Below are 25,672 nucleotides of genomic sequence, written 5' to 3' on the forward strand. Positions count from 1 at the left end.
CTCCCGGGGAAGTGGGGCGAGGTGAGGCGGGGAGAGGAACTCCCGGGGCAGCAGCCGCGTCGCTGACCGGCCAGGCCGGGTCAGCGTTTATTTCGCCCTCAGAAGCCCCGAGGTGGTGGCGCGGGAGAGGCACAGTGGGAGGCCCGGGCGGGCCGGGCGGCTCAGTGCTTGGTGACCAGGGGCGTGATCATCTGCGGGAAGGCGTAGTAGCGGCACTCGGCCGGCGGCACCAGCGCCATCACCTCCGTGCGGATGTTCTCCCGCCGGAAGCCGGCGTCCAGCAGCGCGGGCACCTGCGTCTCCTGGGGGCGGGGGCGCCTGTCACTGAGGGCCGTGGGCCTCACCCCAAGGCGCTCTGGGACCCCAGATGCGGGTGGTAACGGCCGGCGTCTCGGGACCGAAGCCCACCCACAGGCCCCCTCGGCCGGGGTGACCCAAGGACAGCAGGGCAGCCGGTGGGCACCGGGAGGGAGCAGCTCTCGCTGGGACGGCCCTGCCCGGGGGGAGGAGGGCGGGTGGACAGTCCTGCGCCCCTGGGTGCAGAGGGCCCCGCCCCAGGTCACCCACGCGGGCGGGCAGCGGCACCTCGAACATGGTGGTGATGTCCGTGTACTGGGACCTCATCAGCTCGCCCCAGGAGGTGAGGTTGCAGTAGGTGAGGACGCCCCCCGGCTTCAGCAGGCGGAAGGCGTGGCTCTGGGGAAGTGGGGTGGCGGTCAGGAGGGCGGGGGTGCCCCATCTGCAGGCACGCACCCCCACCCCGGGCTGGATCCCCCCGGGCCCGGCGGCCCACCTTGATGAAGTTGAACTGGTGCGTGTGCCAGGTCTCTTCCGACAGTGGGTACGTGTCGTACAAGATGCCTGGAGGAGGAGGGGGGACCCCGGTCAGGGCAGCCGCGGCTCAGCGGGGAAGCCCCCCAACACACACACACACCACCATGTGAGGCACTCCCAGACCCCTCACCGTCAAAGTGGCCGTCCGGCAGGGTGGGCGCCACCTCCTCCCACAGGCCCTTCAAGGGGACCACCTTGGAGAGAGGCAGCGTCAGAAGGCGCACAGGGACCCAGCCCCCCGCCCGCTGGAAGACCCCCAGCCCCTCTGGGCGCTGGGCCCCCACCCTGCGAGGCATGGTGGGCGGGGCGGGCAGGGGGCAGGGGCACCTTGTGGGGCTGCCGCCGGGCCCAGTCCTGCAGCCGCTGGAAGACTCCGTCGTTGCACTCGATGATCCAGTGCTCCTCGATGGGCGCCTCCTGCACCTTGGAGGCGGCGATGGCCATGCCGAAGCCCACCTCCAGGACGCGGCCCCCTGCAGAGGAGGGGGCCAGGCGTCACGGCTGGGGAGGGGCCGCAGGGGCTGGTGTCTGGCTGTGCGTGGCGCTGCCCAGGGTCCGGGAGGGCGCCCTGGGACAGCGCAGGCGGAGGCAAACAGAAGGCAACTGTCCAGCAGTCCTGAGAGGGAATAGAGTGGGTGCTGGCCCTCGGCCAGGGACAGGGTGGCAGGACAGGGGGCGGTGGACAGCCGCTCGGGCCTGCCTGGCCCCGGGACAAGGTCAGAGCCTTGGACTTTGAGCCTGGCCAGTGCCGTGTGAGCCCCTGGCCCTTATCTCGGGCTTTGGTTACTTTGCTATACCCTGCCCCCTGCTGTGCAGGGGGCAGCGGGTCAGCAGGGGAGGGGAAGGGCTGGACCCCACGGCCCCGCGCAGTGAGCGTGCCAGGCCCTGGATGTGCCCGCCTGCCAGGCAGGAGCAGGAAGGCCGTTGGAGGGACCTGTTTCGGGGAGCCCCATGCCCTCTGACACCAGCCCCAGGCCGGGCAGAGCCGCCCACCCCCCCACACAGCTGCGCCCGCGCTCAGCTTTCCTGGAGCTATTCTTAGGCCGGGCGGGGCCTCCCGAGGCGGCTCAGTCCCCACGTCCACGCGACTCGCGACCTCCCTGTCCCCGGCCATTCGTGAGCCGGACGCCCAACTCCCCGCAGAGTTCCTCATGCGAGGACAACCCCCTTCCTCGCGCACGCGCGCGCGCCCCCATCAGGACCGTCCCCCTCCGGGAGGCGGGGGAGTCCGCGCCCTGAGAGGGGTCCTTGCTGGTCCCGGGGGCCTCCGCGGTGTGCAGCAGGCCCCGGTGCTCGGCGCCGCCCTCCCCCGTCCGGGCTACCTGCGGAGGAGGCGGCGGCGGCCAGCGAGTGCATGTAGGGCGCCTCCCAGCGCTCCATCACCGGCTTGCCCAGGATCTGCAGGTGCGCGTCGGCCGCATCGTAGGCCGCAGGCGCCGCCTGCCACGCGGGCCCGCAGTTCTCGCCGGGCGCGAAGATGGGGGTCGAGGCGGGGGCGCTCATGCTGCACGCCGCTTGGTGCCCGGACTGGGATCCGACGTGCCCGCGGCCCGCGGCCCTGCACTGCCTTCTGGGGCCGGGGGCGGGCCCGGGGGGGGGCGGGGGGCGGACCCGCGAGCGGACGCGCACCGCCGCCGGAGCGGCCCCTAGCGGCTGCGGGCCGGGCCGGGCCGGGAGCCGTGAGCCTGGACCCCGGCCTGGGCCTCTGAGCGCCCTTGCTGCGCTGCCGGCACGCGGGGACCCTCCCGGCGCCCCTGCGAAGCGTGCGGAGCACTCAGCCCGTCGGCTGTCGGCGGAGGCTGCGGCCGGCTCCTTGGTTGTCTGCCATTCACGGAGGGGGACGCAGGGGCGCGGCGGCGGGGGCCGGGCCGCACCCTGGCAGCCCTGCCCGGACCACACACCCTCGAGCGCTGGACGTCCTTCCCGGAGCTCGGCTAGGAGGCGGCCCGCAGTCCCGGCTCAGTCCCTCATCCCAGGAAGTGCTGCTGGGTGCGGGTGACCGGATGGACGGCTCGTCCTGCCCCGGGGCACCCGGCCTTGCTGAGACGTTCCCTGTCCCCTGGGATCACGTGGCCCTGAAATTGTTTGAAAGAGTTACAGGGAAGCAGAGAGAGAGAGAGGTCTTCCACCCGCTGGTTCACTCCCCAGATGGCCACAGGAGCTGGGAGCTGTGCACACACACATGGCCCAGGTCTGCCACGTGGGTGCACAGGTGTTATTTATTTTGTTTGAGAGGTACAGTTACAGACAGAGAGAGGTCAATCAGGAGCCAGGAGCTTCTTCCAGGTCTCCCATGCGGGTGCAGGACCCAAGCACTTGGGCCACCCTCCACTGCACTCCCGGGCCACAGCAGAGAGCTGGACTGGAAGTGGAGCAGCCGGGACTCGAACCTGCGCCCATATGGGATGCCGGCACTGCAGGTGGAGGATAAGGCTACTGTGCCACAGCGGGCGCTGGCCCCACAAGTGGCCCTCTTGCTGGCTGGGTCACATGGCGAGAACAGGGCAGCAGGTGCGTCTGTGTCCCCCGCGGTCTCTCCCTACCTTCCTGACCTGAGCCTGGTCACCCCAGAGGCCCCGCCTCCCGACCCCACACTACCTCCTTCTGGAGTTCCCGAGGAGACAGACCTAGCAGTGTGGCTCACGGGGCGCCCGGGCTCCTGGGAGTGCGTGCTGGGTGCCCCCTTAGGTCCGGCTGCTGTTGTCCTGGGCACAGTGAGGGGCGTTTTCCAGGCCTGTGTCCCACAGCCACCCCACCCCCAGGGCCATCACACCCAGCCGCCTGGGCTGTCTTAGGGGCGCGGTGGGGGCTGAGTCCGTGTGCTGTGTAGACGGGCAGGACTCAGTCCATGTCAGCAAACTCCAGGATGCCGTGAGATGGGAGAGGGAGGACGGTGTGCTGGCTGTCAGGTCTCCCGAGGGCAGTAGCGGGGGGCAGCGCACGCTTGCCAGGGGGGCTGGGCTCTGTCCAGCGAGCAGTCCCCCGCTGTGGGGCTACGGCGGGGCTACGGCATCCCTGGCAGCCCCCACGGGGAAGGATCCACTCCCACGGCACCTGCTGCTTCTCGGGGGCTGCTGGCCTGGGGGCCCCGGTGTGACAGCTAACTTCATCCGCACCAGCAAGGGCGGGAGACCACTAATATTCAATATCATGTATCCGAGGCAGGGGCCGGTGTGGTGGGGTGGCAGGTTAAAGCTGTTGCCTACTTTACCAAACGAGCACTGGTTCAAGTCCCAGCTGCTCCAGTTCTGATCCAGCCCAAGTCCTTGGGGCCTGCACCCTCGTGGGAGACCCGGATGGAGCTCCCGGCTTCAGCCTGGCCCAGCGGCAGCTGTGGTGGCCATCTGGGGAGTGACCCAGCGGATGGAAGATTTCTGTGTCTCTGCTTCTCTCTCTGTAACTCTTTCAAATAAATCTTTTAAAAAATCTATTGTGTATCTGGGGCAGAGAGAGAGAGACAGACCGGTCTCCCTGGACAGGCTGGGCCAGGCCGAAGTCGGGAGTTCCGTGGTCTCCAGCGTGGCAGGGGCGCGGGGACCTGAGCCATCACTGTCACTGCTGCCCTCCAGGTGTGCGCTGGCTGGAAGCCGGAGCTGGGACCGGAAGCAAGCGAGACAGACGCCTGTGCTGGGAGAAAGTGGGGACCAGTGCTGGCCACACAGCCCCTGGGGGACAGGAGTCCGCCCCAGCCCTGTGGAGCCGTCAGCGGGGTCTCCCCTGGGGCCTCGGAGGGGGGTGGTTCTGGCCATGCCGCTGCCTCCCGTGGTCGCCAAGGTCCGGCTTTGGCCCCTTGCAAAGAGGGGCTGTGGGTGCCCTGTGAGCCTGTCCGCCACTCCTCTTTGGCGCCAGCTTCCTCCTCCCCTGGGGTCACTCTTGCCCCCTCCTGGTCCCGGCAGCGGAGGGGCCCTGGGAGCCCAGCAGCTGTCGCCATGATGGGCACTTTGCAGGCTGCAGAGCGGGGCTCAGTGACATGGAGGGGGTGTAGACGGGCGTGGCTCAGCTAGAACCACTCTTCAGAGGGAGCAGAGGGGGTGGCCTTGTGGCACGGTGATGCTGCTACCCCACACTGGAGCCCTGCTTGGAGTCCGGCTGCCCCGCCTCCGGTCCAGCTCCCTGCTGTGGCCCAGGAGAGCAGTGGAGGATGGGCCAGTGCTGGGGGCCCTGCACCCACATGGGAGACCGGATGGAGCTCCTGGCTCCTGGCTGACGCAGACATCTGGGGAGTGAACCAGCAGATGGAAGACCTCAGTGTCAGTCCCACTAATAATCTTTTTTGTTTAAGAATTGGGGCCGGCGCTGTGGCATAGGGGGTAAAGCCCTGGCCTGCAGGGCCGGCATCCCATGTGGGCGCCGGTTCCAGTCCCGGCTGCTCCTCTTCCCATCCAGCTCTCTGCTGTGACCTGGGAAGGCAGTGGACGATGGGCCAAGTCCTTGCACCCACAAAAAAACTCCTCGATCCTGGTTTTGGATCAGCCCAGCTCTGGCTGTCGCGGCCATTTGGGGAGTGAACCTGCGGGAGGAAAACCTCTCTCTCTCTCTCTCTCTCTCTCCCCCTCTGTCTCTCTCTCCCCCTCTCCCTCCTTCTCTCCCCCTCTCTCTTTCTGCCTCGCTATAACTGTTTCAAATAAATAAATAAATCTGTTTAAAAAATCAACTAGGGATAGAAAAAGTTTTTAGCTGCACAGGGGTGGGCATTTGGCCTGGCAGTCAGGACACCTGCGCCCGTCTCCTGCTTCCTGCTGGCTGCTCCCCTGGGAGGCGCCCGTACGGGAGACCTGGGGAAGCTCAGGGGTCCTGGGCTCGGCCTGGCCCAGCCCTGGCTACCGTGGGCATTTGCAGGGGGAGTCAGTGCTGTTCTCTGCCTTCCGAATAAAATGAAAACCAAACGCATTTCAGGAAGAAATGAAGAAGAGTGGTTTTGATGCTACGTGTCGGGTGCGTGTGCACACACGTGTAGGCGTCAGGCCCCAGTGTGCTCTTGGGTGGAGTCAGTGCACCGGCTTGGTCATGGCCTCCACGCAGGGGAGGAGAGCAGAGCGGCTCTGTTCCCCACGGGGGCTCCGTTCCACGCGGCCGCTCCGATCCGCGCTCGCACAGCCACCTGGAGCCAGGGTCCACAGCCAAGGTGGCTTCGTGTCTGTGCTGGCCAGCTGCGACCTCGTCCCCCACGGGTGTCTACTTTTAATTTTTTTTAATGCATCACGTTAAGCGGTTGGCGCCTGGCTTCCTGCTCATGACCACATCCTGTGTGCCTGGTCCCAAACTGCGTTCGTCCGGGGATGGACGGGGGCACGCGGTGGCTTCCAGCCGTGGGCCCAGTGGGCCGGGAGCGGCCGCAGCGTCCGTGTCCACGCCCCCGGCCAGCCGCTGAGGGTCCGTGCCTCTCCGTGGGGGGGAGGTCAGCACCCACGGGTGTGTGTGTTTAAGATTACAACAGTCAGACACGAGAAACAGAGAGAGGAGCTTCCATCCCCGCGAGGCTGCAGCGGCCGGAGCTGGGCCAGGCCACAGCCGGGAGCCGGGAGCCGGGAGCTCCATCCGGGTCTCCCACGCAGGTGCAGGGGCCCCAGGACCTGGGCCGTCGTCCACTGCCTCCCCAGGCCACAGCGGGGAGCGGATCGGGAGTGGAGCGGGCGCTGCAGGCTGTGGCTTAACCCGTGGCGGCCATCGCCGGGATGCCCGGCCCAGCCCAGTCCAGGGCGCGCCCCCTGGCCCCAGCACAGCCACAGCGCCCCTGCATCGCTCATTTCGGCCTCGCCGAGGCGCGCAGTGGCCGGTGCTGTCCGGCCGCGGCGGGGAGCGCAGGGGGAGGCTGCAGAGGGGCGTCGCCGCGACCGCTCCACGCGGCGGGGCCCGGGCCTCTCGGGTCGGTCAGCCCCGTCTCTGGGCTGCGCCAGAGGCCAGCGGCGCCCCGACCTGCGGGGACCAGCGCTGTGTGCGGACCGGTCTCCTCACGGCCGGCGGCGCGGCGCGGTCACCTTGGGCGGTGACTCAGCCGGACACGGGCCGGTCTGGGAAATGCGGACACCGCGGGCGACGGCCGCCGTGGCGCCCCGCGGCCCGGAGCAGGCGGCCTGCACCCGCAAGGACTCCCACGCGCCCCCGCCGCCTCGCAGCGGCAGCGCGAAAGGGCAAAAACAGCAGCCCCGCGGCGCCCGCCCAGCCTAGCCCGGGGCGCCGGACCCCGCGCGCGCACGCGCACGCGCACGCACGCCCCGGTGGTGGCGGCGGCGGCGGCGGCGGCGGCGGCGGCGGGCGGACTCCACTTCCCAGCAGGCCCCGCGCGCACCGCCGCCTCGGACCCGGCGCCCGCGCACCGCCCAGCGGGCTCGACTGCGGCTGCGCGGCGCGCGGCGGACGCACGCACGCACGCCGTCGCACCCCTGGCCCCGCCCCCGGAGGCCCCGTGCGGGAGCGCGCCCGGGCGTGCGCAGGGGCGGCGGCGCGGCGGCGCGGGGACGCGCGGTGACCGTTGGCGCTGAGGGGAGGAGGCACAGCCGCCGCCGCCGCCGCCGCCGCCGCCGCCGCCGCCGCCGCCGCCGTTGCGCAGATCCGGGCCGCGGCTGTGGGGAGGGCGACGGAGCGGGTGACCTTCCGGAGGCGGGAGCGAGCGAGGAGGCCCGGGGACGCCCAGCGCCGCCGCCGCCGCCATGAACAACTCGGGCGCCGACGAGATCGGGTGAGGACGGGCCTGCGCCGCGCCCCGGGCCCGGGCGCCCGCCCCTCGCCGCCCGGCCCTCAGACGCCGCCCCCGGGGCGGGCCGGGCCGGGGGCCGCCCCGTCAAGGTCACGCCGGCGGGGGGGGGGCGGACTCGGGGTCCCCGGCTTCCCGCCAGGAACGCGGCGCGGGAGCGCTGAGCGTGCGGGCGCCCACGCCGCCGCCTCCCGACTTCCTGGACGGGCGACCCCCGAGCGGGAGGAGCCGGGGGAGGGGCTGCGGGCGGCCCCGCGGGGAGCGGCGGGCCTGGGGGTCCCGGGCGCACGTGGCGGGCCGGGCCGCGGTTCCGGTTCCCGCGGCGCGGGGCCTGGGTCGGCTTCCCGGGGCCCCGGCCGCGCACGGTGCTCCCTGCGGGCTCCGCGCCCCGGAAACAAAGCCGGGAGGAGCCCGGGGTCAGCCGCGGGGTCGCCGCCCCGCCCGCCCGGAGCCGAAAGTTCGTAGGCGCTGACCCGGGCCGCCAGCCCGTGCGGGAGCTGCTCCCGCGTCACGTGGGGATCAGGGGCGCTTCCGGCTCCCTGGGCCAGGTCTCCGCTTCCTGGGAGGGCCCGGGGCGCGCGGCCGGGGCCGGGGGCAGGGGGCCCGGGCCGGGACCCTGCGCTCACTCGGGGTCCCCGGCGGGGGTCCTGCGCTGGCCCAGAGCGGCCAGGAGTTCGGGCGTCCCCGGCGCCCAGGCCTCCGTCCCTGCCCTGCAGGTCCCGTGCGGCGGCTGCAGGGAGCTGGGGTCACCGGGAGGTGCGTGCCGGCTCCCAGGTCCGCAGAGGCCCCGGGCGGTCACTGTCGCGGCACTGCAGGGCGGCCGTGGGAGATCCGGGCCCCGCAGCTCTGTGGTGAGCGAGGGCGGTCCGCCAGGAAGGCCGCGAGTGGGTCCGCAGCCGCGGGTGCCGGGGGTGAGGGCCCTGTGGACCGCGTCGTGAGCCCAGGAAGTGCGGCACCGCGGGGGGGAGGGCGGCGGACGCTCTGCCTGGTCCTGTAGCGCTGTGGGGCCCAGGGCCTCCTCTCTGGGCGCCCGGGTCTGTCCAGAGGAGGCCGCGCCGGGTAGGCGCAGAGCTGGGCCTCGCAGGTTCTGGAGTTGTTCGGGGAAGTCTCTCCTGGGCCCCTCGCACCCTCGCCTGATGAGGTCTGGACACACAGGGTGCGGCCGTGTCCTGTCCAGGACCCCCACCCCAGCTGGCCGCTCCTCCGCGCACCGCCCCCCCCCCCCCCCAAGCACGAGGGCCTGGAGCTCCCCGTCTCCGTGCTGGGCGTCCTCTGTGCGCCCCAGGCCATAGCAGGAGCTGGATCAGGAGCCCAGCGGCCTGGATGCGGCTTGGTGCTCCCGGGGGACAACGCTGCTGCGCCCCGTGCCAGCCCCAGGACGCCTTTGCTCTTTGTATTGGAAAGGCAGGGACAGACAGATCTCCCACCGCTGGCTCACTCCCAAATGGCCGGAGCTGCGCCGATCGGAAGCCAGGAGCCCCATCCGGGTCTCCCACATAGGTGCGGGGGCCCCAGCACTTGGGCATCCTCCACTGCTTTCCAGGCCACAGCAGGGAGCTGGACCGGAAGTGGAGCAGCCGGGACTGGGATGCCGGCACTGCAGACAGAGGCTTAACCACTGTGCTCCGGCCCCGGCGTGTTCTTTGGTTGGTGTTTGGTGAGCGGCTGCTGGCATGCAGGGGCACAGGCCTCGCCGCCCTAGCCCGCGCGAGCTTTGCTCCTGGTGGTCTGAGGACTTGTTTCCTGTGCCGGCTTCTTGAGAGACTGGACGGGAGGTCGGAACACGCGCGTGGCTTGAATCAGGCCGGGCGCTTCCCGGCCAGCGTTGCGGCGTCCCCAGGAGTAACTCGGCACTGCTGACGCCGGTAGGCCTGACCCAGACCCACCGTTTGCCTGGAATCCTGAGGTTTACCGAGTCTGGGGACCTGCCCAGGGCCACTCCGGGCAGCGGCCGGCCCGACCGTGGAGCCCAGGTGGTGCAGAGGGGAGGTGTGGCCAGGCCCCGGCTGTCACTGTCGTCCTGATGGTGCTGCAGGTGGCTGTCACGTTCCGTCGCTTGCCCGGCGTGCTTGCGGGTGAGGGGTGGCCGCAGCCCGTGTGGTTTGTGCAGCTGTCTGCCCACAGGTGTGGGGTGCTGGGGAAGCCCAGGCTGCAGATGGTGGCTGGGTGCCGTGGTGTTGACCCCAGGCCACACCCAGACCTCCTGCTGTTCTCTGCGCAGGGGAGAAGGTCCCTTTAGGGAGCAGCAGAGATCAGGCCCGAGCCCCCAGGGGGACGCCCCGCCTGCTGCTGTGGGGAGCAGAGGTCGCCTGCCGGCTGCACCCACCATGCCAGGCTGCGCTGTTGGCTGCTGTCGGGGCCAGGGTTCCGGGGTCAGCCTGGGCCTCAGGAAGCCCCCTGAGGTCCACACAGCAGGCAGAGGGTCGTTCAAAAACAGGTGGCGGGCTGGCGCCACAGCTCACTAGGCTAATTCTCCGCCTTGTGGTGCCGGCACCCCGGGTTCTAGTCCCAGTCGGGGCGCCGGATTCTGTCCCGGTTGCCCCTCTTCCAGGCCAGCTCTCTGCTGTGGCCCGGGAGGGCAGTGGAGGATGGCCCAAGTGCTTGGGCCCTGCACCCCATGGGAGACCAGGAGAAGCACCTGGCTTCGGATCAGCGTGGTTCGCCGACCGCGGCGGCCATTGGAGGGTGAACCAACAGCAAAGGAAGACCTTCCTCTCTGTCTCTCTCTCTCACTGTACACTCTGCCTGTCAAAAAAAAAAATAAACAATAAAAAACAGGTGGCGGCCTGAGTGCTAGGACCTACCTCTGCCGGGCCGGTGACGCATCCACCGTCTAGATCCGGGGGCGGCAGCCCTGCCAGCCCTGCGGAGGCCAGCGTAGGAGCCTCCCCCCCCCCACACTTCCCGGGGCTTGTTCCCCTGGACGGAGCTCCCCTGCCTGTGGCGTGTGGGGTCAGGACTTCAGGCGCCTTTGGCTGAGGCAGGACTCCCCGCGCGGCCCCCGCAGCCAGAGAGCTGGCCTCTAGCCAGTCCTGCGTCCGCCGGTCCAGCGTCCGAGTACCTCCTTCAGGTCACACCGGGCCGGTGAGTCCGAGCCGGGTGTCGGTGAGAACCTGTGGTGGCTGTGATCGCCCCCCTGCCTGCTCCTCTCCGCAGACTCTGGGTGCTGTTCTGGGGCTGTTCCCAGTCAGCCCTGTTGTCTGTCCCTGGTACCTCATTTTGAATTTAAATGAAGGCCTTGGCCCAGACTGGTCTGACCAGCCCCTCCCTGGGCGGGAGGAGGGGCAGCTGCTCTCCCCGCCCGCTCTGTTTGGCTCCCTCGCTCAGTGGAGGGGGTGTTTGCGTGGAGAGGGTGTTACACGTGCAGGCCCTCCATTCATTCCGTGGCCGCGGGCTGGGGCTGCCCCCGGCTCTGCCTGCCTGGTGGCTGCATTGAGCCTTGCCTTGCCGACTGGTGGGCACGTGGGCGTGTGCGGCCGGCGCTGCGTGCGTGAGGCCTGAGCCGGATGCGGCGCGGCTTCCGCCAGGAGCTGCCTCGTGCCGTGCCGCCGGGCGTCTCTCGGATGGCAGTGGGAAAAGTGTTTTCCGCGCACTGAACTCAAACCATCCTCCGAGAGAGAAAGCGGGGCCGGCCCGACCTTCGCTGCCCTGGCATTTTCTGAAGGCTGACTCGGCGAGGCTGGGCCGCAGCTCTGCCAGTCACGGGGTCGAGCAGCGGCCGTGCGTGGCCCCTGCCGCCCCGCGCCTCCCCGGTGTCCGCGGGGCCTTTGTCTCAAGAATGGATGCCAGGTGGTTGGGTGACAGACCCAGGGAAGTCTTTGTCTGAGAGACAGAGGTCTTCCTTCCACTGGTTCAGTGTGCAGATGGGCACAATGGCCAGGGCTGCGCAACTTGAAGCCAGGAGCCAGGAGCTTCGCCTGGGTCTCCCTCGTGGGTGCAGGGTCCCAAGCACTTGGGCCATCATCTATTGCTTTCCCAAGCTATTAGCAGGGAGCTGGATCGGAAGTGGAGCAGCCGGGACTCAAACTGGTGCCCATGTGGGATGCTGGCACAGCAGGCCGCCTTGTACCCACTGCCGCAGCGCCGGCCCCAAGAGGCCGACCTCTTGAGTGAGGCGAGCAGGGCTCTCGTCCAGGTGGTGCTCCGGTGCCGGGCAGCCACCAGTCCACAGCGGGCCTGGGTCTGGGCGTGACTGGAGTGGCTGTGTCACTGAGCTATTTCCCCTTGCTTCCTGGGCCCTGAGCACCGCTCTGAGGCTTTGTGGTGGGTGGTGAGCCCCCTGGCCAGTCGTGTGTGTCAGCCGTGTCCCGTGCCGGAGGGGGGCTGACCTCAGCAAGGCCCTTGGGCGCTTGGTGCCAGTTTCAGCTTGGTTCTGGCCAGGCATGGGCCAGGTGGGCCCTGAGCAGTGAGCAGATTGTCCTGGGGGGTGTTGCTGTGGGGCTCCAGGTCAGGGGCTGGAACTGTGTTTGCCAACGGAAGGCCACAGCTAGGGCTTTGCTCCCTTGTGTCCCCTGAAGGCTCAGGGCAGGTGCCCGAAGTATGCGGTTCCCTAGTTCATTCTGTGCGACCTCCCCTGTGGACCGGAGACCATGTTGTAGAAGTGGGAGGACACGGGGGACGCCGCTGCCCATGTTGTGGACCCTTGCTCTACACTGTGCCGTGGGCGGGGTTGGAGTCCTTTCACGCCACACACAGCGTGCCCTGAGCCGTCACGGAGCGTGGGGTTGCGTGTCTCCCGGAGGGAGCGTGTTTGGGAAAGCCGCTCGGCCCTGATGCTTTCTCGTTGGCTTGCAGGAAGCTCTTCGTGGGCGGTCTCGACTGGAGCACGACCCAAGGTACGTGGTGCCTGCGGGGCTGTGTGCTCAGGTTCACCTGGACGCTGTCAGCTGGGGGCTGGCCAGGCGGGTGCTGCCGACGTCAGGGTCAGGTCCAGGCGTCCACACCCCCTTTGGCTCTGTTTCCTCGGCTCCTTTGAAATGGGAGGGCTCGGGGTGTTGCCGTGGTCGCCCAGCCTTGCCCATGCCGGGGTGGGGTGTACAGCTGCCCTGGCCTCTCCCTGGCCCTCCCCCACGCCCCGGCAGGGCTGCTGGTTCCCACCCTTGGCAGGTGAACCAGGGGAGAGACGGGCGTGTTGCGGGCCTGTGCCGCTTACGCTGCGTGTCTGTCTGTGTTTGCCCCCGCTCCGAGCAGAGACACTGCGCAGCTACTTTTCGCAGTATGGAGAAGTCGTAGACTGCGTGATCATGAAAGACAAGACCACCAACCAGTCTCGCGGGTTTGGGTTTGTCAAGTTTAAAGACCCAAACTGCGTGGGGACGGTGCTGGCCAGCAGACCGCACACGCTCGACGGCCGGAATGTGAGTCTCGCGCCCCGGAGGGCTGCCCTGTCTCTCGTTTGTCTTCCGTGGGCTCCGCCGACCCTGCCTGGTGTTTGTTCCGTGGGGTCTGGACTGGGCGTTGCGGGGGGACGGGGTGATTGGAGCTGGTGGGGGGATCTGCTGATGGAGAACGTAGCCTCGTGTTCACCCCGCCTGGTCTGACACTTCCACAGATCGACCCCAAGCCATGCACGCCTCGGGGGATGCAGCCGGAAAGAACTCGGCCCAAGGAAGGATGGGTAAGGGGCCGGGCCGGGGACCCCTCTGTGCGTTCTCTGGTCAGAATTGGAGAGACGCACCTGCCTCCCCCAGCCCGGGTTTGCCCAGGGCTGTTCTGTCTCATAGCCAGGGAACTCCTTCGGAGTCCAGTTAAGAACAAATAATGACAGAGCCCGCGGCTCAGCCTCCGGAGCCCTCGCCTTGTCCCCTGCAACCTCTGCTCCAGGACAGCTGAGCCGTGCGGTGGACCCCCCAGCCACCACCGCGGACCCCTTTCGCGGGCACGCAGGCGGGCTGCAGCCGCCGGCTCCCCCCAGGGAGCCGATGGGCCGCCTTCCAGACCAGTCTCAGCACCTGCTCCCCCCGTGGCCCTGCGGCTGCCAGCAGGTGGCCAGGCCCATTGCTGGCCGTGCTTCCTCGCCTCTGGACACCCCGCACCCTGCGCTGCCAGCCAGCCTGGGCCCACGCTGACAGTGCAGGGCTCCTGCCCTTCCCCGCGGGCTTCTCCGGGGCACCCCCTCCCTTCACGAGGGCCTGGGCCCGAGGGTCGGCCTTGTTAGCAGACCCCAGCCGCTATCGCCAGGCCCTGGCGGCAGTTACTTTTTCTGGCTTTTATTGGAAAGCCTTTGAATGTGAAACACCTAAAGCCGCCTCAATCCGTCTCTTGTCTGCCTTTGTATCCCCCTCTGTGGGTGGAGGCCAGGCCTAAACTCTGGGGGGAGTGGTTCTTAAAGCCCCGCCCCCCTCACCCGAGCACCTGGGGCTGAGGCCTGCGCGGCCGTGGGCTCTGCCCCGAAACTGTGTGCCTCTTACCTCGGAGCAGCCAGGGCAGCACCGTCTGGCGTCGCAGGACCATACCCTCGGGCAGTGGGGGTTGAGGGAGAGGGCTGGACGTCGCGCACACGTTCCATGGGCTCCTCAGCGCTAGAACCTTCCGTGGTTGAGAAAATGCCAGCTCGGCCCTGGAGAGCTTCTAGATGTAGTAGCCGCTGGGCCGCTGGCCAGCCGTGCGCCGTGCCAAGATGTGGGGGGGACGCCGGCAGCCCTGTGTCCGGGTCCGCGGCGCTAGGACTCGCTGGGTTTCGGGGCGCCTTCCTGGCCCCAGCGCAGCTCATGGCACACGCTGCAGGGTCCCCGCGTGAACTGACCCCTTCTTCTCCCTGAAATAGCAGAAAGGACCCAGGAGCGATAACAGTAAATCGAACAAGATATTTGTTGGCGGGATCCCTCACAACTGTGGTGAGACAGAGCTCAGGGAATACTTCAAGAAGTTTGGCGTGGTGAGTGCCTGCCCCGGGCTGCCTGCTCCTGGGCGCTGTGCTGTCTCCCCGGAAGTCCCGCCTCCCTCCCTGGCCTTTGCTGCCCAGTGGAGCCTTCATGTGGCTTCTGGTCGGTGTCAGCGCCGGGCTGATTGGAACCACCAGCTAGGTGGGAAGCGTGAGGTCGCGGCAGTGGGAGGAGGGCCAGTCCTAGCTGTGCCCTGGGCCCACAGGCCGCCACAGGAGAGCCTGGGCCCCATGTCTGTCCTGGGAGAGCCCCCTGACTGGCAGGATTCCAGAGCGTTCCCCATTCGGGGCAGGTGGGGGTGGAGGGGCCACGTGCCACACCTGGGGCTCCGCCCAGACTCTCCACGCCCACAGCCCCCAATGGCTCTGGGGGCAGCAGTGTTCCTCAGGGGGTCGCTGAGAGACTGGGCCAGGGTGGGGGGGGCCGGGCGCCGCCACCTCTGGGGCGCTAGAGTGGGCAGGACACAGACGCGTCCTGGCCCCGAGTGAGCCTCACTGCCCTCGCGGGAGAGCGGGCGGGTGCCTGCGGGGGACCCTGCGGCCGGCCTTCTGCCTCGGGCTCCCGAGCTGGCCGTGGCGCCCCGTCGGCGGCCGGACCTCACGCGCCCTCTCTCTGCAGGTCACGGAGGTGGTCATGATCTATGACGCCGAGAAGCAGAGGCCTCGAGGTAAAGGCAGATCTCGTTTGTCCCTGAGCCGCCCCCCCTCAGATGGCAAACTATCTCACCCTCAGACGCAGTCAGTGCTGGTGCAGGGCCTGGCCTCGGGACAGGACGATTCGGTGGCCAAACCAAAACGTAGGCGCCCCGCCCGCTGTCTGCCACCCCAGGTCAGGCGTGAGTCGTCGGTTTTTTTGGCTCGTCCTTTTGAAGTTTTTACAACTCGACGTGACTTCCCACGTGGCCCTGTGTTCAGCGTGTCCTCAGTGTGGTTCTTCACGCGGTGAGCTCCCGACAGCCGCTGCTCACTCTGGCCCCGGCGTGGTCGCTCACGGCTCACGCGCGCCACCCGCTGGGCCTGCCCAGCTCGCCTGGGCGCGCACCCCTCAGCCGTCCGTGCTTATTCCTTGTGTGTTTTTTTTCTTCCCCTCCCCGTTTTTTTTTGTTTTGTTTTGTTTTTTGTTTTGTTTTTGCCCCCAATTCAGTAGGGCAGGTGGAGGAGGGTGAGGAGGCCCCTCGGGGTCCCCCACCACCCCGGAGCTCCCTCACTTGCGTGGTTGGTCTGTGGAGCTGGGGGCAGGCACCCCGCTTCCCTGCCCTTTTGTGGCTCTGCGCTTGTCCCAGCCCGTGAGTTTTTGGTTCACCAGCGCTGTGGGCCGGCCGTGGCAGCAGACCCGCCAGCCCGGCGTCTGCGCAGACCCGCGCCTGTGCCCGGGATGAGCCGAGGCCACCCTCAGCGCCGGCCGGCCGGCAGCATGCGCCGCCATGCTGGAGCATAGTTTGCCATTTGAACGTGCACCCCTCCGCAAGAAGGCGCGTGCCCCCGCCTCGGTTAAGCCGTTAAGTCTTAGTCTTAATTACCGTAGCCGTACATGCCTAGTGACGTACTTAAGTGTTCGTAGTGAAGTACAGTACTGTTAAGTAAGCCGACTTCTTCTGTGCATTGTTTGTGATTAACGATATCTCTAGATCTCTCCTCCAGGTGCTAAGTTGTATCACACAGGTACAGGCCAGTCCCGCAGTCACAGGGGCGGCTTCGCTCCCGTGGGGTGTAAACGAAGTTTCAGTGTGTTTGTCCCGCTTGCTCGTGGGGCCGGCGCCCGTGACAGAGGCTCCTCTCCACGGCTCCCGCGCTCGCACTGTAAACGGACCCACCTGCCGTTTGGGAACATGTCGGCCTCGCGAGACGTTGTTCATCACCTATGTTGTGTTGCACATACCGCCTCCCGCCTCGTGAGCCTCCGTGCGGGGACCTGCGGGCCGCTCCCAGCCGCTCCTGGTCCCCCCCGTGCTCGTCCTGGGGAGTGGCCGTAGCTAGTGTTGCCACACGTGGGGGTGGGGGTGGACGGGGCTGGCATGGGGGCTGGCGCCATAGCATCCTCAGCCGCCGGGCTCCGAAAACGGCCCTGTGCAGCCAGCTCCGCGGCGGGTGGGTCAGCGGGCCCTGCCCAGGGTCTCCCCTGCCCTCCCGCCTTCTCGGCCCTCTGGATCTTGGGAGACCCCTGGCCGCCCCTTCCCCTGTGCCTCTCAGGTCTCGGAACAGGCTACGGGTGTTGGGCCCAGCGGCCCACACCCTCCCTGGGCCTCGCGCCCGCCGCCCTTGCTCCCCTCACAGCCCCTCTGTCCTTGGGTTTTCTCCTCTTCGCTTTCGTCTCCTGTGCGCTTTGCCTCCATGGACCCCCCCCCCGTTCCCTCTGGCCTGTCCTTGCCGATTCCGTGTGCGCGGGTGGGTGCGTGCACCCCCCTCAGGCCCACCGCCACCCGGAGGCAGCCCCGGGGCTCCTGACCCCGCTCCTCCACCACTCGGCTCCCCACGCGGCCTCCTGCGGCCCCAGTGCCCGCCGAGGCCCCTCAAGGCCGCCACCCGCCCGCTCTGTCCCCCGGCCTTCTTCCACACACGTGCCTGGCTGTGCACGGTGGTGCCCGCGTCACGCTGCCCCTCCGCTGCGTGGGGCTCGGCGCCCTCTGCGTCTCCCACAGCCCTGCCCGCTGCAGGCGGCCCCAGCCCCGCCCTCAGCTCTCCCGTCTGCCCGGGGAGGCGCTCGGGCTCAGCGGGCTCCGAGCCCGCCCCAGCCCAAAGGAGGAGACGCCCTGTTAGCTGGGTGGCCGCGCTCACCCCAGACCAACCAAACTTCGTTTATACTGCCACTTCCTTGTGTTTGGGAAATGCTAAATTTTTTTTCCTTTAAAATTTTCTTTTTTGATTCCATGGTGCCTCTTGCTCTCGCTGCTGACGGCAGATTTGAGCTGCTGGACCCCGTCGTGGCCTGTATCTCTGTGCACTTTGACTTACTTATTTATAGACGGACCTAGATATATATAGATATGTATATTTGTTTATTTATATATATGCATAGCTACCTACGCGCAGTGCCTCTGACAGGACTCCGTGGGCTGACCCAACAGCGTTGGGCCAGCTGGCGAGGCGCTCGCTGTGGTAGACACCGTACTGTCAGCGCTTTAGAGCGATGTGGCTGCTGCCAGCACTGGCTGCAAAGATGGAAGCCAAGGGGGAGAACCGCGGGTGTCAGAGAAGCGGGAGGAGCGCACCACACGCACAGCCCTGTCCGAGGCTGGCCGCCCTGCCGGCGGCGGCCCCGCGGCCCAGCCGCGCCTCTGAGGACCCGAGCTCCCCCTCAGGCCCTGACCCGAGCGGTCTCGGGCGGAGAGGTGCCATTGACCTCGGTCAGCAGGGCTGCCCCTGCGTGCTGACGTCCTGTCGGCCGCTCTGGAAGGGGCTCCCACCCCCGGGCCGCCACCGGTCCACACACTGGCTTAGCTGAAACCCGCGGTCGAACCCTTGGTGCGTCCCTAATACTGTTCATCGTCCTGTTTTGTGTCACAACACCCTGCTACCTTGATTCACTCTTCGTCGTTGGCTAGGTTTTGGATTTATTACTTTCGAGGACGAACAATCAGTGGACCAGGCTGTCAACATGCATTTTCACGACATCATGGGCAAAAAAGTGTGTAGTTGTAGTTTTATTCTACCTTAAGACCAGACCAAGTCTCAGGCAACTTAGGGGTTTCACTGGAAGGGAAAATGCGTTATCAGTAGTGGGATGGGCCAGCAGGTGCACCCGGGAGCCTCCGATTTGAGGCTTGCCGTGGTTCTGCAGGGCGGGGCCCGTCCGGCCCTGCTGGCCCGATGTGCAGGGGGGGTCGTCTCCCAGCGAGGCCGTGGAGCCCCTCCCTCCACGTGTCCAGGGAGCCGGGGGGCGGGGCGGGGCGGGGCGGGCTGGCCGGCCTCCAGTGAGATCACAGCGTTGCCTCAGGCTTGGTGTCCGTGACCTCTCCTTCAGATGTCCGTCCCCCCCCACCCCCCCACCGCCCGAGCCCCCGTCACGCCGAGCCGTGGGCCTGCACGGCCGGCGCTCGCGAATGCTGATGTGAAAACATGCTGAAGGATTGGTTCTCTGTGGGGTCACTGGCTGTGAGCTCCGGGCCCAGCACCTGCTCTCGACAGCACTTAACACGCGCAGCCCAGTGACCTCCGGTTGTTGGATCTTCATACTGTGTTGCTGCCAGGAGGCGACAGGGACAGGAGTCAGCCCCGCCCGTCAGCGCCAGCAGTGGGGTCGCTGACGAGGTCGCGCAGCGTGGCGTCTGCAGGGGCCGCGGGGCCCGCGTTTTTGCAGGACTCCCGTCCTGGTCCTTTCCGCTCCGCCCAGGGCACCCGGCGCGGCCGAGAGCGTGGGTGCTCGGTTAGGTTGCAGGCTGCGTGCGTTCCACCTGGGCTCCCCCGGAACAGGGGGCACAAGCCTTGTTCTGACGTGGATCGCAGCTGTAGCTCAGAATTAGCGTGCATGACAGCACGCACACACGTTCAGACGCTGTGGCCTTGATGTGCAGGGGCAGAGAGGGCCCACACAGCGCACGTCCCCACTCCCGGCCCCTCCCCGGGCTCCCCCGGTCCCGTGACACGGGGCTGAGGCGACCTCGGCTCCCAAGCCAGGCAGAGCAGGAGTGCAGCTTGCCCGCCGACCTTCACCGGTCACCTCCCGCCCAGTGTGCCAGGCACAGGCCCCGTGGTAGGAGACCTTGCGGGCCCAGCGGCTGGCAGGGAAGCCCCCAGCTACAGGCTGCTCCGCCCTGCGCGCAGGAACCGGGTCCCTCGGGAGCCCTGTGAACTCATTAGCTTGAGTCCTTTGACACGAATCCCCGGGCCCCGCCGGCACATTGCCCTGAGCTCGCGGGGCTCCGAGCCTCTGCGGCACTTCCTGTTTGTTCCCCCGCTGGCAGAGCTGGCTCAGCACTGGCCTCCAGACAAGACCCCCAGGCTGGCTGCGGGTGGATTCGCTGCCTTGTTCTCGGGAAATTCAGTAAAGGAAAAGCTAAGATTCTCGGACGCGAGCCGGTCCCGACTGGGCGATCCTCTTGTGTCAGCGTGCCGTGTTCGAGGCTGCAGGGGCAGGGTTGGCCACTGCGCGTAGACGTAGGTGAGGCGTCGAGGTCCCGGCGGCCGGCACGCAGCGGGGAGGCCCTGGCTGCCCACACAGTATGAAGATCCTGTACTGACTCCGATGTCCATTCTATTGCATGTCTGTTGGCTTTTTGTTAGATGTGATGTAAGATCCTCTTCCACATCCATCCCCTCTGACATTATTTTGAGTTACTTGAGATTCTTTAAGCGATAGCCTGGGGAAGGTAAGTCTTTATCTTCCATTAGACATTTTAAATAAAAACCTAAGTTAAACGCCAACTGTGTTTCTCAGGTATGAGCACAGAGTGCAGGGGTGGGCTCTGAGGCCCGCGCTGTGCCATGGCCAGCGGGGTCTGACGGGGGGGCGGGTCCTGGTCCCCTCGTGTCCTGGAGTTCTCGGTGGCCTCGGAGGCGGCGCTGCCGTCGTAACTTGGGCAGAGCCCTCGTCCCCAGGACACGTCCCGAGGGTCCTTGCGCAGTGCCTGCCGCCACACCGTGTGGGCGCAGCGTGTCTTACGTGATGTCTGTTGTACCTGAGAAACATTTTCTTAAGCAAGAGAATTAAAGAACAATTTATTTTAAAGAAAAAAAATGACCTACTGGCCTAAATAAGGTTATAGTTAAGTACTTAGTCTTAAGTCGTAGCTGCTAAGTGTAGTCATAAGTGACCCGAGGGCACCTGAAGGGACGGGCACGGGGCCGCGGCCGCCTGCTAAGCCAGAGCCCGCTTTGTCCAGGTGGAAGTTAAGCGGGCCGAGCCTCGGGACAGCAAGAGCCAAGCGCCGGGACAGCCGGGTGCCAGCCAGTGGGGGAGCCGGGTGGTGCCCAACGCTGCCAACGGCTGGGCGGGTCAGCCCCCACCCACGTGGCAGCAAGGATACGGCCCGCAAGGTAAGGCCAGACATGGGGCGCGGGGGTGTTCCCGCTGGGAAGGCTGGCGGTGGGGTGCGGTGGTCGTTGGCCGCCTGTAGCCGCTCCATGCTCAGTGGCGTGAGGCAGGGCCCGCCTGTCAGCCCTTCTGCCCCCCCCACCCCACCCCAGCTCACGGGAGGTGGGTGCTGCCCACCTGCTGGGCCCGCAGGGCTGCAGCAGCTCACGGTGCGCACCTTGGGACCAGACACGGCCCTGTTGTCGCACGGAGTCCGTGTCTGCTGGGCACTGCTTCCAGGGCCGTCCGTGGCCAGGGCCTGCTCCCCCTCCGTGCTGAGCTTGCAGGAGACCCTGTGCAAGCCCTGCCTGCCTCAGGGCTTGGAGCTTGGGCGGCTTCTGGTGTCCTGTGGCGCTGGGGTGTCCTCCGAGGCCCAGTGAGCACAGTGTCCACTGGGCACTGTGGGGGCGTCCTGGACGAGGGGGCTTGGGCTGGCCCTGTCTGCTCGGGGTGCAGGAAGGGCTCGGGGCCTTGCTGGGCCCTGCCGCCAGCAGGCCGGGGGCCGCAGCAGTCTCCCTCTTGTTCCCTTTCCAGGAATGTGGGTGCCGGCAGGACAGGCGATCGGTAAGTCCTCGCTTGCAGAGAGCAGGGGTGGGCCCCGCCCGGAACCCCCAGCCGACCGGCAGGCCTCACCCTGAGCCCACGCTGGGTCCGCGGCCCCTAGCCACTTCCCCATGTGGCAGAGGGTGGGTGCTGGGGCTGGGCTGCTGCCCGCTGCCCTGACCTGTGCTGTGTGTTCCAGGTGGCTACGGACCACCCCCTGCTGGAAGAGGAGCCCCCCCTCCGCCCCCGCCATTCACCTCCTACATCGTGTCCACACCTCCTGGCGGCTTTCCCCCTCCTCAGGGCTTCCCCCAGGGCTACGGCGCCCCTCCACAGTTCAGTAAGTCTGCCTGGGCCCTGGGGGCGGGGGGCACTGCTCCACCCACGGCCAAGCACCAGGACCCAGGAGCCGGCGGCCTCTGGCCTCTGCCCACCACGCAGTCCCGCAGAGCCTTTAGCCCCGACTCCCGCGGCCTCCCCTGGCCCCAGAGCTGAAGCGCTGGCGCGTGCAGCCTGGTGTGTGCCTTGGCCTGTGTCCGGGGGTGCGGCCTGAAGTCGGCCACCACACCCAGGCGTCGGGGGAGGTGGGCTCTGCTCATGGCCCCACTGGGCGTGCTGATGGCTCTGTGGGCTTGGGGGCCTCAGAGAGAAGCCACCTAGAAACACGCGAGATAAGACTTAGACGTAGCATAGCATGGGGAGGGGGGCGAGGTCCTCCATCACTCCTTCACTCTTCACATGACCACAACAGCTGAGGCTGGGCCAGGCTGGAGCCAGGAGCCGCCTCCAGGTCCCCCACGCGGGTGCAGGGGCTCAAGGACTTGGGCCATCGTCCAGTGCTCTCCCAGGCCAGGGCAGGATGGAGTTAGAATTCGTCAAGAGTTAGGCAGAGCCCATCCTTCTGTCAATGAGTCCGAAGGCGCGCTGTGGAGTCGGCTCTGCAGACGGACGCTGCCAGCGCCGCTGTCCGGCACCGGGCCCGTCACAGCCGCCCCTCGGACCAGGGGAACCGTGTGGCCTTCCCGGTGTCCCCAGCGCCGAGCACGCGGCCGTCCTGCTGCTCGCTCACTCCCACGAGGACCCTGGCCCCTGGGGTGTGCCGCGGCTCTCGGAGCCACCACTGCTGGCACCAGCCGCGTTTGCCGCTCCAAGGCCACATGCGGCCAGCAGCTCAGGGCTGCACAGTTCGTTGTGTGGTCTGCACCAGGCCCCTGGCCTGGGCCTGCCGGAGCCCAGCCGCTCCCAGAGCAGGGCCTGCGCTGTGTTCAGCGGCGGCGTTGTGGTTGGTTCACTTTGTTTGCTTTCGAGAGGCAGAGAACTCTGTGTGCCGGTCATGCCCCACGTGCCTCACTGGCAGGGCCAAAGCTGGAGGCCAGGACTTCTTCCTGGGTCTCCCACGCAGGGGTCAGGGGCCCAACTACTTGAGCCAGCGCTGGGGTCCAGCCTAGTCACTCCACTGTGGGACCCGGGGTGTGGCCGAGGGATGTCCGAGCCACCAGGCCGGGAAGCACCCCGAGGTCCGGCTCTGGCTGTGCCCTTGGCTGCACCGTGGACACCTGGGCCCTGCTCTTCCGTGTGTCTAGGTTTTGGCTATGGACCTCCGCCCCCACCGCCGGATCAGTTTGCCCCTCCGGGGGTCCCTCCTCCACCTGCCACTCCAGGGGCAGCACCACTGGCCTTCCCGCCGCCTCCGTCACAGGCCGCCCCAGACATGAGCAAACCCCCGACAGCCCAGCCGGACTTCCCCTACGGTCAGTATGGTAAGTGCTGTCGGGGCGCACGGCGCCGCTCTGGTTCGCTGGCACGGGCCTGGTCCTGCTGAACCCGCCTTTCTCTGTCAGGTCCTGGCGTTAGGCGCTGTGGGAGGACAGCGGCTGCAGGTGCCGTGGAGCGCGCGTGGCGGCGGGGGCCTGGGCCTGTGTCCTGACGGAGCCGGGGGAGGTTTTGTCCCAGGCCCCCAGGAAGGCAGTGGTGCAGGCCTGCGGTGCTGCGGCCCCTGTGTCATTGGCTTCCCAGGCGTGGCCAGGGCTGCCGGCAGGACCCGGTGGGGCACAGTGATGGCATAGGCCTCCGCCCACAGCAGGACTGACACCCGGGGCTTCCTCGTGGCCCATGTGGGCAGACCAGGAGTGTGGGTGTGCGGCTCTGAGGCGGCCGGGCTCCGTCCAGCCACGCTGTGCTGTCAGTTCTGGGCCCAGGGGCAGCTGGGTGGGGCGTGGCCACTGCCCCCTCTGCCGTGCCGGCCGGCGCGGGCCCGTCACCCTGGGTACCCATTCTCCAGAGCCGCCGGGCTTCGGGCCCGCGCTTTGTTTACACTCTCTTATGGTCAGGCCGAGCAGTGGTGTGGCCTAGGTAGGTGCCACCTTTTCTCCACAGTCCTCACCCGCCTGTGCCCAAGCGGACGTGGCTCATTCTGCCGTCCGGGGGGGAGGGGACGCCGGCGGTGCTCTGTGGCCACAGACTCAGCCCGACCCCGGGGCCACACTGCCGTGTGTGCCCTGCTGCAGGGCAGCGGGGGAGCCAGGCCCCTGGTGTCCCCTCGCCCAGGAGCCCCTGAGGCCACCAGGTGGTGCTGTTGGGGGCTGATGGGACCGCCCCCACCCCCACCCCCCGCCAGGGCTGCTGCCAGCGGTCTGGTGCTTGCCTCTAACACAGCCAGCGCCGGCAGGGGGGATGTTGCTGGTGTCCATGGAAACAGGGGTCCCCTGCAGGCTGACCCCTGTCTGGGTGGCCGTCCTGAAAGCCACGTGGCCACTGGACACAGGCCTGGCCGGCGCTTGGTGCGGCTGTGGGTCACCGCGGGTGCCGGGTTGCCTGTGGCCCGCTCGTCCTCAGTGCCTGGACGCTGGGGGCGGAGGCCGGTCCTCGGCCCACAGGGCTTCTTGGGAAGCGGCTTGGTCTGGTGGGGTTTTGAAAGGAGCAGCCCCCTGGGCTTGCCCCAGCCCCCCTGCGGCCCCCACCCCAGCTGAGTCCCCGCCCAGCTTGTCACCGTCTGTGCGTCCGTGCGAGGTGCTCTGAGTGGAGCTGGGCCGCGGGCGCTCTCCGGCCTGGTGCTCACCGGCGCTGTCTCTCAGCAGGTTACGGGCAGGACTTGAGCGGCTTCGGACAGGGCTTCTCGGACCCCAGCCAGCAGCCTCCCTCCTATGGGGGCCCCTCTGTGCCGGGGTCGGGGGGCCCCCCTGCCGGCGGCAGTGGCTTTGGACGAGGGCAGAACCACAACGTGCAAGGCTTCCACCCGTACCGACGCTAACCAGCGGCGCGCCGGGGCCCGGGACGCGACGCTCGTGCACTTGTGACAATCAGGCCTGGCGGGGAGAGGCGGCTCGGCCGGGCGCGGGCCTCGCGGCGCGGGCGGGGACCGAGGTGTGGATCTTTGTTTCTCTGACCCATCAGCACAACGCAGGAGCGCCACGGGGTCAGCCACAGGGTGGACTAGACGTCTTCAGCTTTAATTGAGAACTTCAGGTTTCTTTTTCTTCCTTTTTTGAAATTATTTTCCTGAGCCTTTGGTTTTACCGTATATTGTAAACTTTTATGTTAAAGAAAAAAATATACATTTACAAATTGTGAGATTTTTAAGAGAAATTTTCTACGATGTATACTGGCTTATTTTTTAATTTAACACAGGGTTCCGTCGGCACTGGTGGGGGGGGCGGCGCGGCCCCGCTCCTGCTCGGGCGTGGGACTTGTTCCGGAAACTCTGGGAGCTTGAAGAAACCTGCTGAGTGTTTTTGTTTTTGTTTATTCCTCGCTCTTGTCGACTGCCTGCCTGGGAGCGCCTGCAGGTCGCCGTGGGCCAGGCCGGGGAGGCCGCTCGGCCGCACTGCAGGGCGCCCGCTTGGCCACCTTGACCCTGGTTTGAATAAAGAGAAGTGCGTTTGGATTAGGAGCTGCGCTGTGTCCTCTCCTTCCTCCTCGCTCAGCCTGTGCTTGTCCCTGTGCCCTGGAAGGCCAAGGACCCGGCTGCCGGCCACCCTGGGGGAGGGCGGGGCAGGGGGCCCAGGCCTCCAGCGCAGTGGCTGAGCTGGGCGGCTGGGGTGGGTGGGGTTCAAGCCCCCTGCTGGTGTGCCTCCCAGGGGCCCTGCCACACCTGGGGGGCCGGGCCCTGCCCTGGCCTTTATAGGCATTTAGGGAGTGACCCCTCCACCCCAGTAACGCTAGATGTTACTTCTCGGGGAGTACGGGAGTTTCCTGGGAAAGGAGAGGGTTCTGGCCAGCCGAGGGGTCCCGGGAGGCCCCTGGGCTCCAAGCCCCACCCCCAAACTGGTGAGGCTCAGTCCCTGGCCACCCGCAGCCAAGTCCCAGCGAAGCTTTGGAGACGTCTGTTGCCGGGAGTCCTTGGGCTGAGGCTGGGCCTTCGGAGCCCCCCCGTCTGCCACCCTGGGTGTGCAGTGAGCCCCGCCGTGTGCCAGGAACTGAAGGCAGGAAGCCCCTCTCCCGGGCCCGCCCTCCAGCAGGGCTGCCTGGCCTTGGGCCGCCACAGGGTCCACTTGGGCTGGCACCGCCGTTCTCCTGTGTGCTGTCTTGTTCTATTGAGCGGTTTTGTCTTTTTCTCTTGTGTGTGTGTTTTAAGATTCATTTATTTGAAAGCCAGAGAGAGAGAGATAGGTCTTCCATCCACTGGTTCACTCCCCAGATGGCTGTAATGGCCAGAGCTGGGCTGATCAGGAGCCAGGAGCTTCCTCCCAGTCTCCCACGCAGGTGCAGG

General features: G+C 67.4%; 2 protein-coding genes across 6 annotated transcripts; one reads left to right on the forward strand and one right to left on the reverse strand.

Moving 5' to 3' along the window:
• Positions 1-54: 54 nt before the first annotated feature.
• On the reverse strand, positions 55-2,409 carry GAMT (guanidinoacetate N-methyltransferase). Its single transcript, XM_062185092.1, has 6 exons — positions 2,157-2,409; positions 1,162-1,307; positions 965-1,028; positions 794-861; positions 586-696; positions 55-302 (listed from the first exon to the last, which is right to left on the reverse strand). Exons 1-6 carry the CDS (start codon positions 2,335-2,337, stop codon positions 162-164), a joined length of 711 nt encoding a protein of 236 aa, XP_062041076.1. The 5' UTR covers positions 2,338-2,409; the 3' UTR covers positions 55-161.
• Positions 2,410-7,374: 4,965 nt separating this feature from the next.
• Positions 7,375-24,853, forward strand: DAZAP1 (DAZ associated protein 1). Of its 5 annotated transcripts, none has more exons than XM_062185109.1 (12): positions 7,375-7,513; positions 12,323-12,363; positions 12,719-12,885; positions 13,080-13,145; positions 14,295-14,405; positions 15,031-15,079; positions 17,954-18,036; positions 20,231-20,384; positions 20,956-20,985; positions 21,164-21,304; positions 22,548-22,724; positions 24,042-24,853. In XM_062185109.1, the coding sequence occupies exons 1-12, from the start codon at positions 7,485-7,487 to the stop codon at positions 24,212-24,214; spliced, it is 1,221 nt and encodes a 406-aa protein (XP_062041093.1). In that variant the 5' UTR covers positions 7,375-7,484; the 3' UTR covers positions 24,215-24,853. The 5 variants fall into 5 exon arrangements, with proteins under 5 accessions (XP_062041093.1, XP_062041096.1, XP_062041095.1 ...); XM_062185112.1 differs by having other exon boundaries at positions 22,548-22,715; XM_062185111.1 differs by having other exon boundaries at positions 14,298-14,405.
• Positions 24,854-25,672: the final 819 nt, after the last annotated feature.

This window comes from Lepus europaeus, unplaced genomic scaffold, assembly GCF_033115175.1.
Source record: "Lepus europaeus isolate LE1 unplaced genomic scaffold, mLepTim1.pri SCAFFOLD_266, whole genome shotgun sequence".
NCBI lineage: Eukaryota > Metazoa > Chordata > Mammalia > Lagomorpha > Leporidae > Lepus > Lepus europaeus.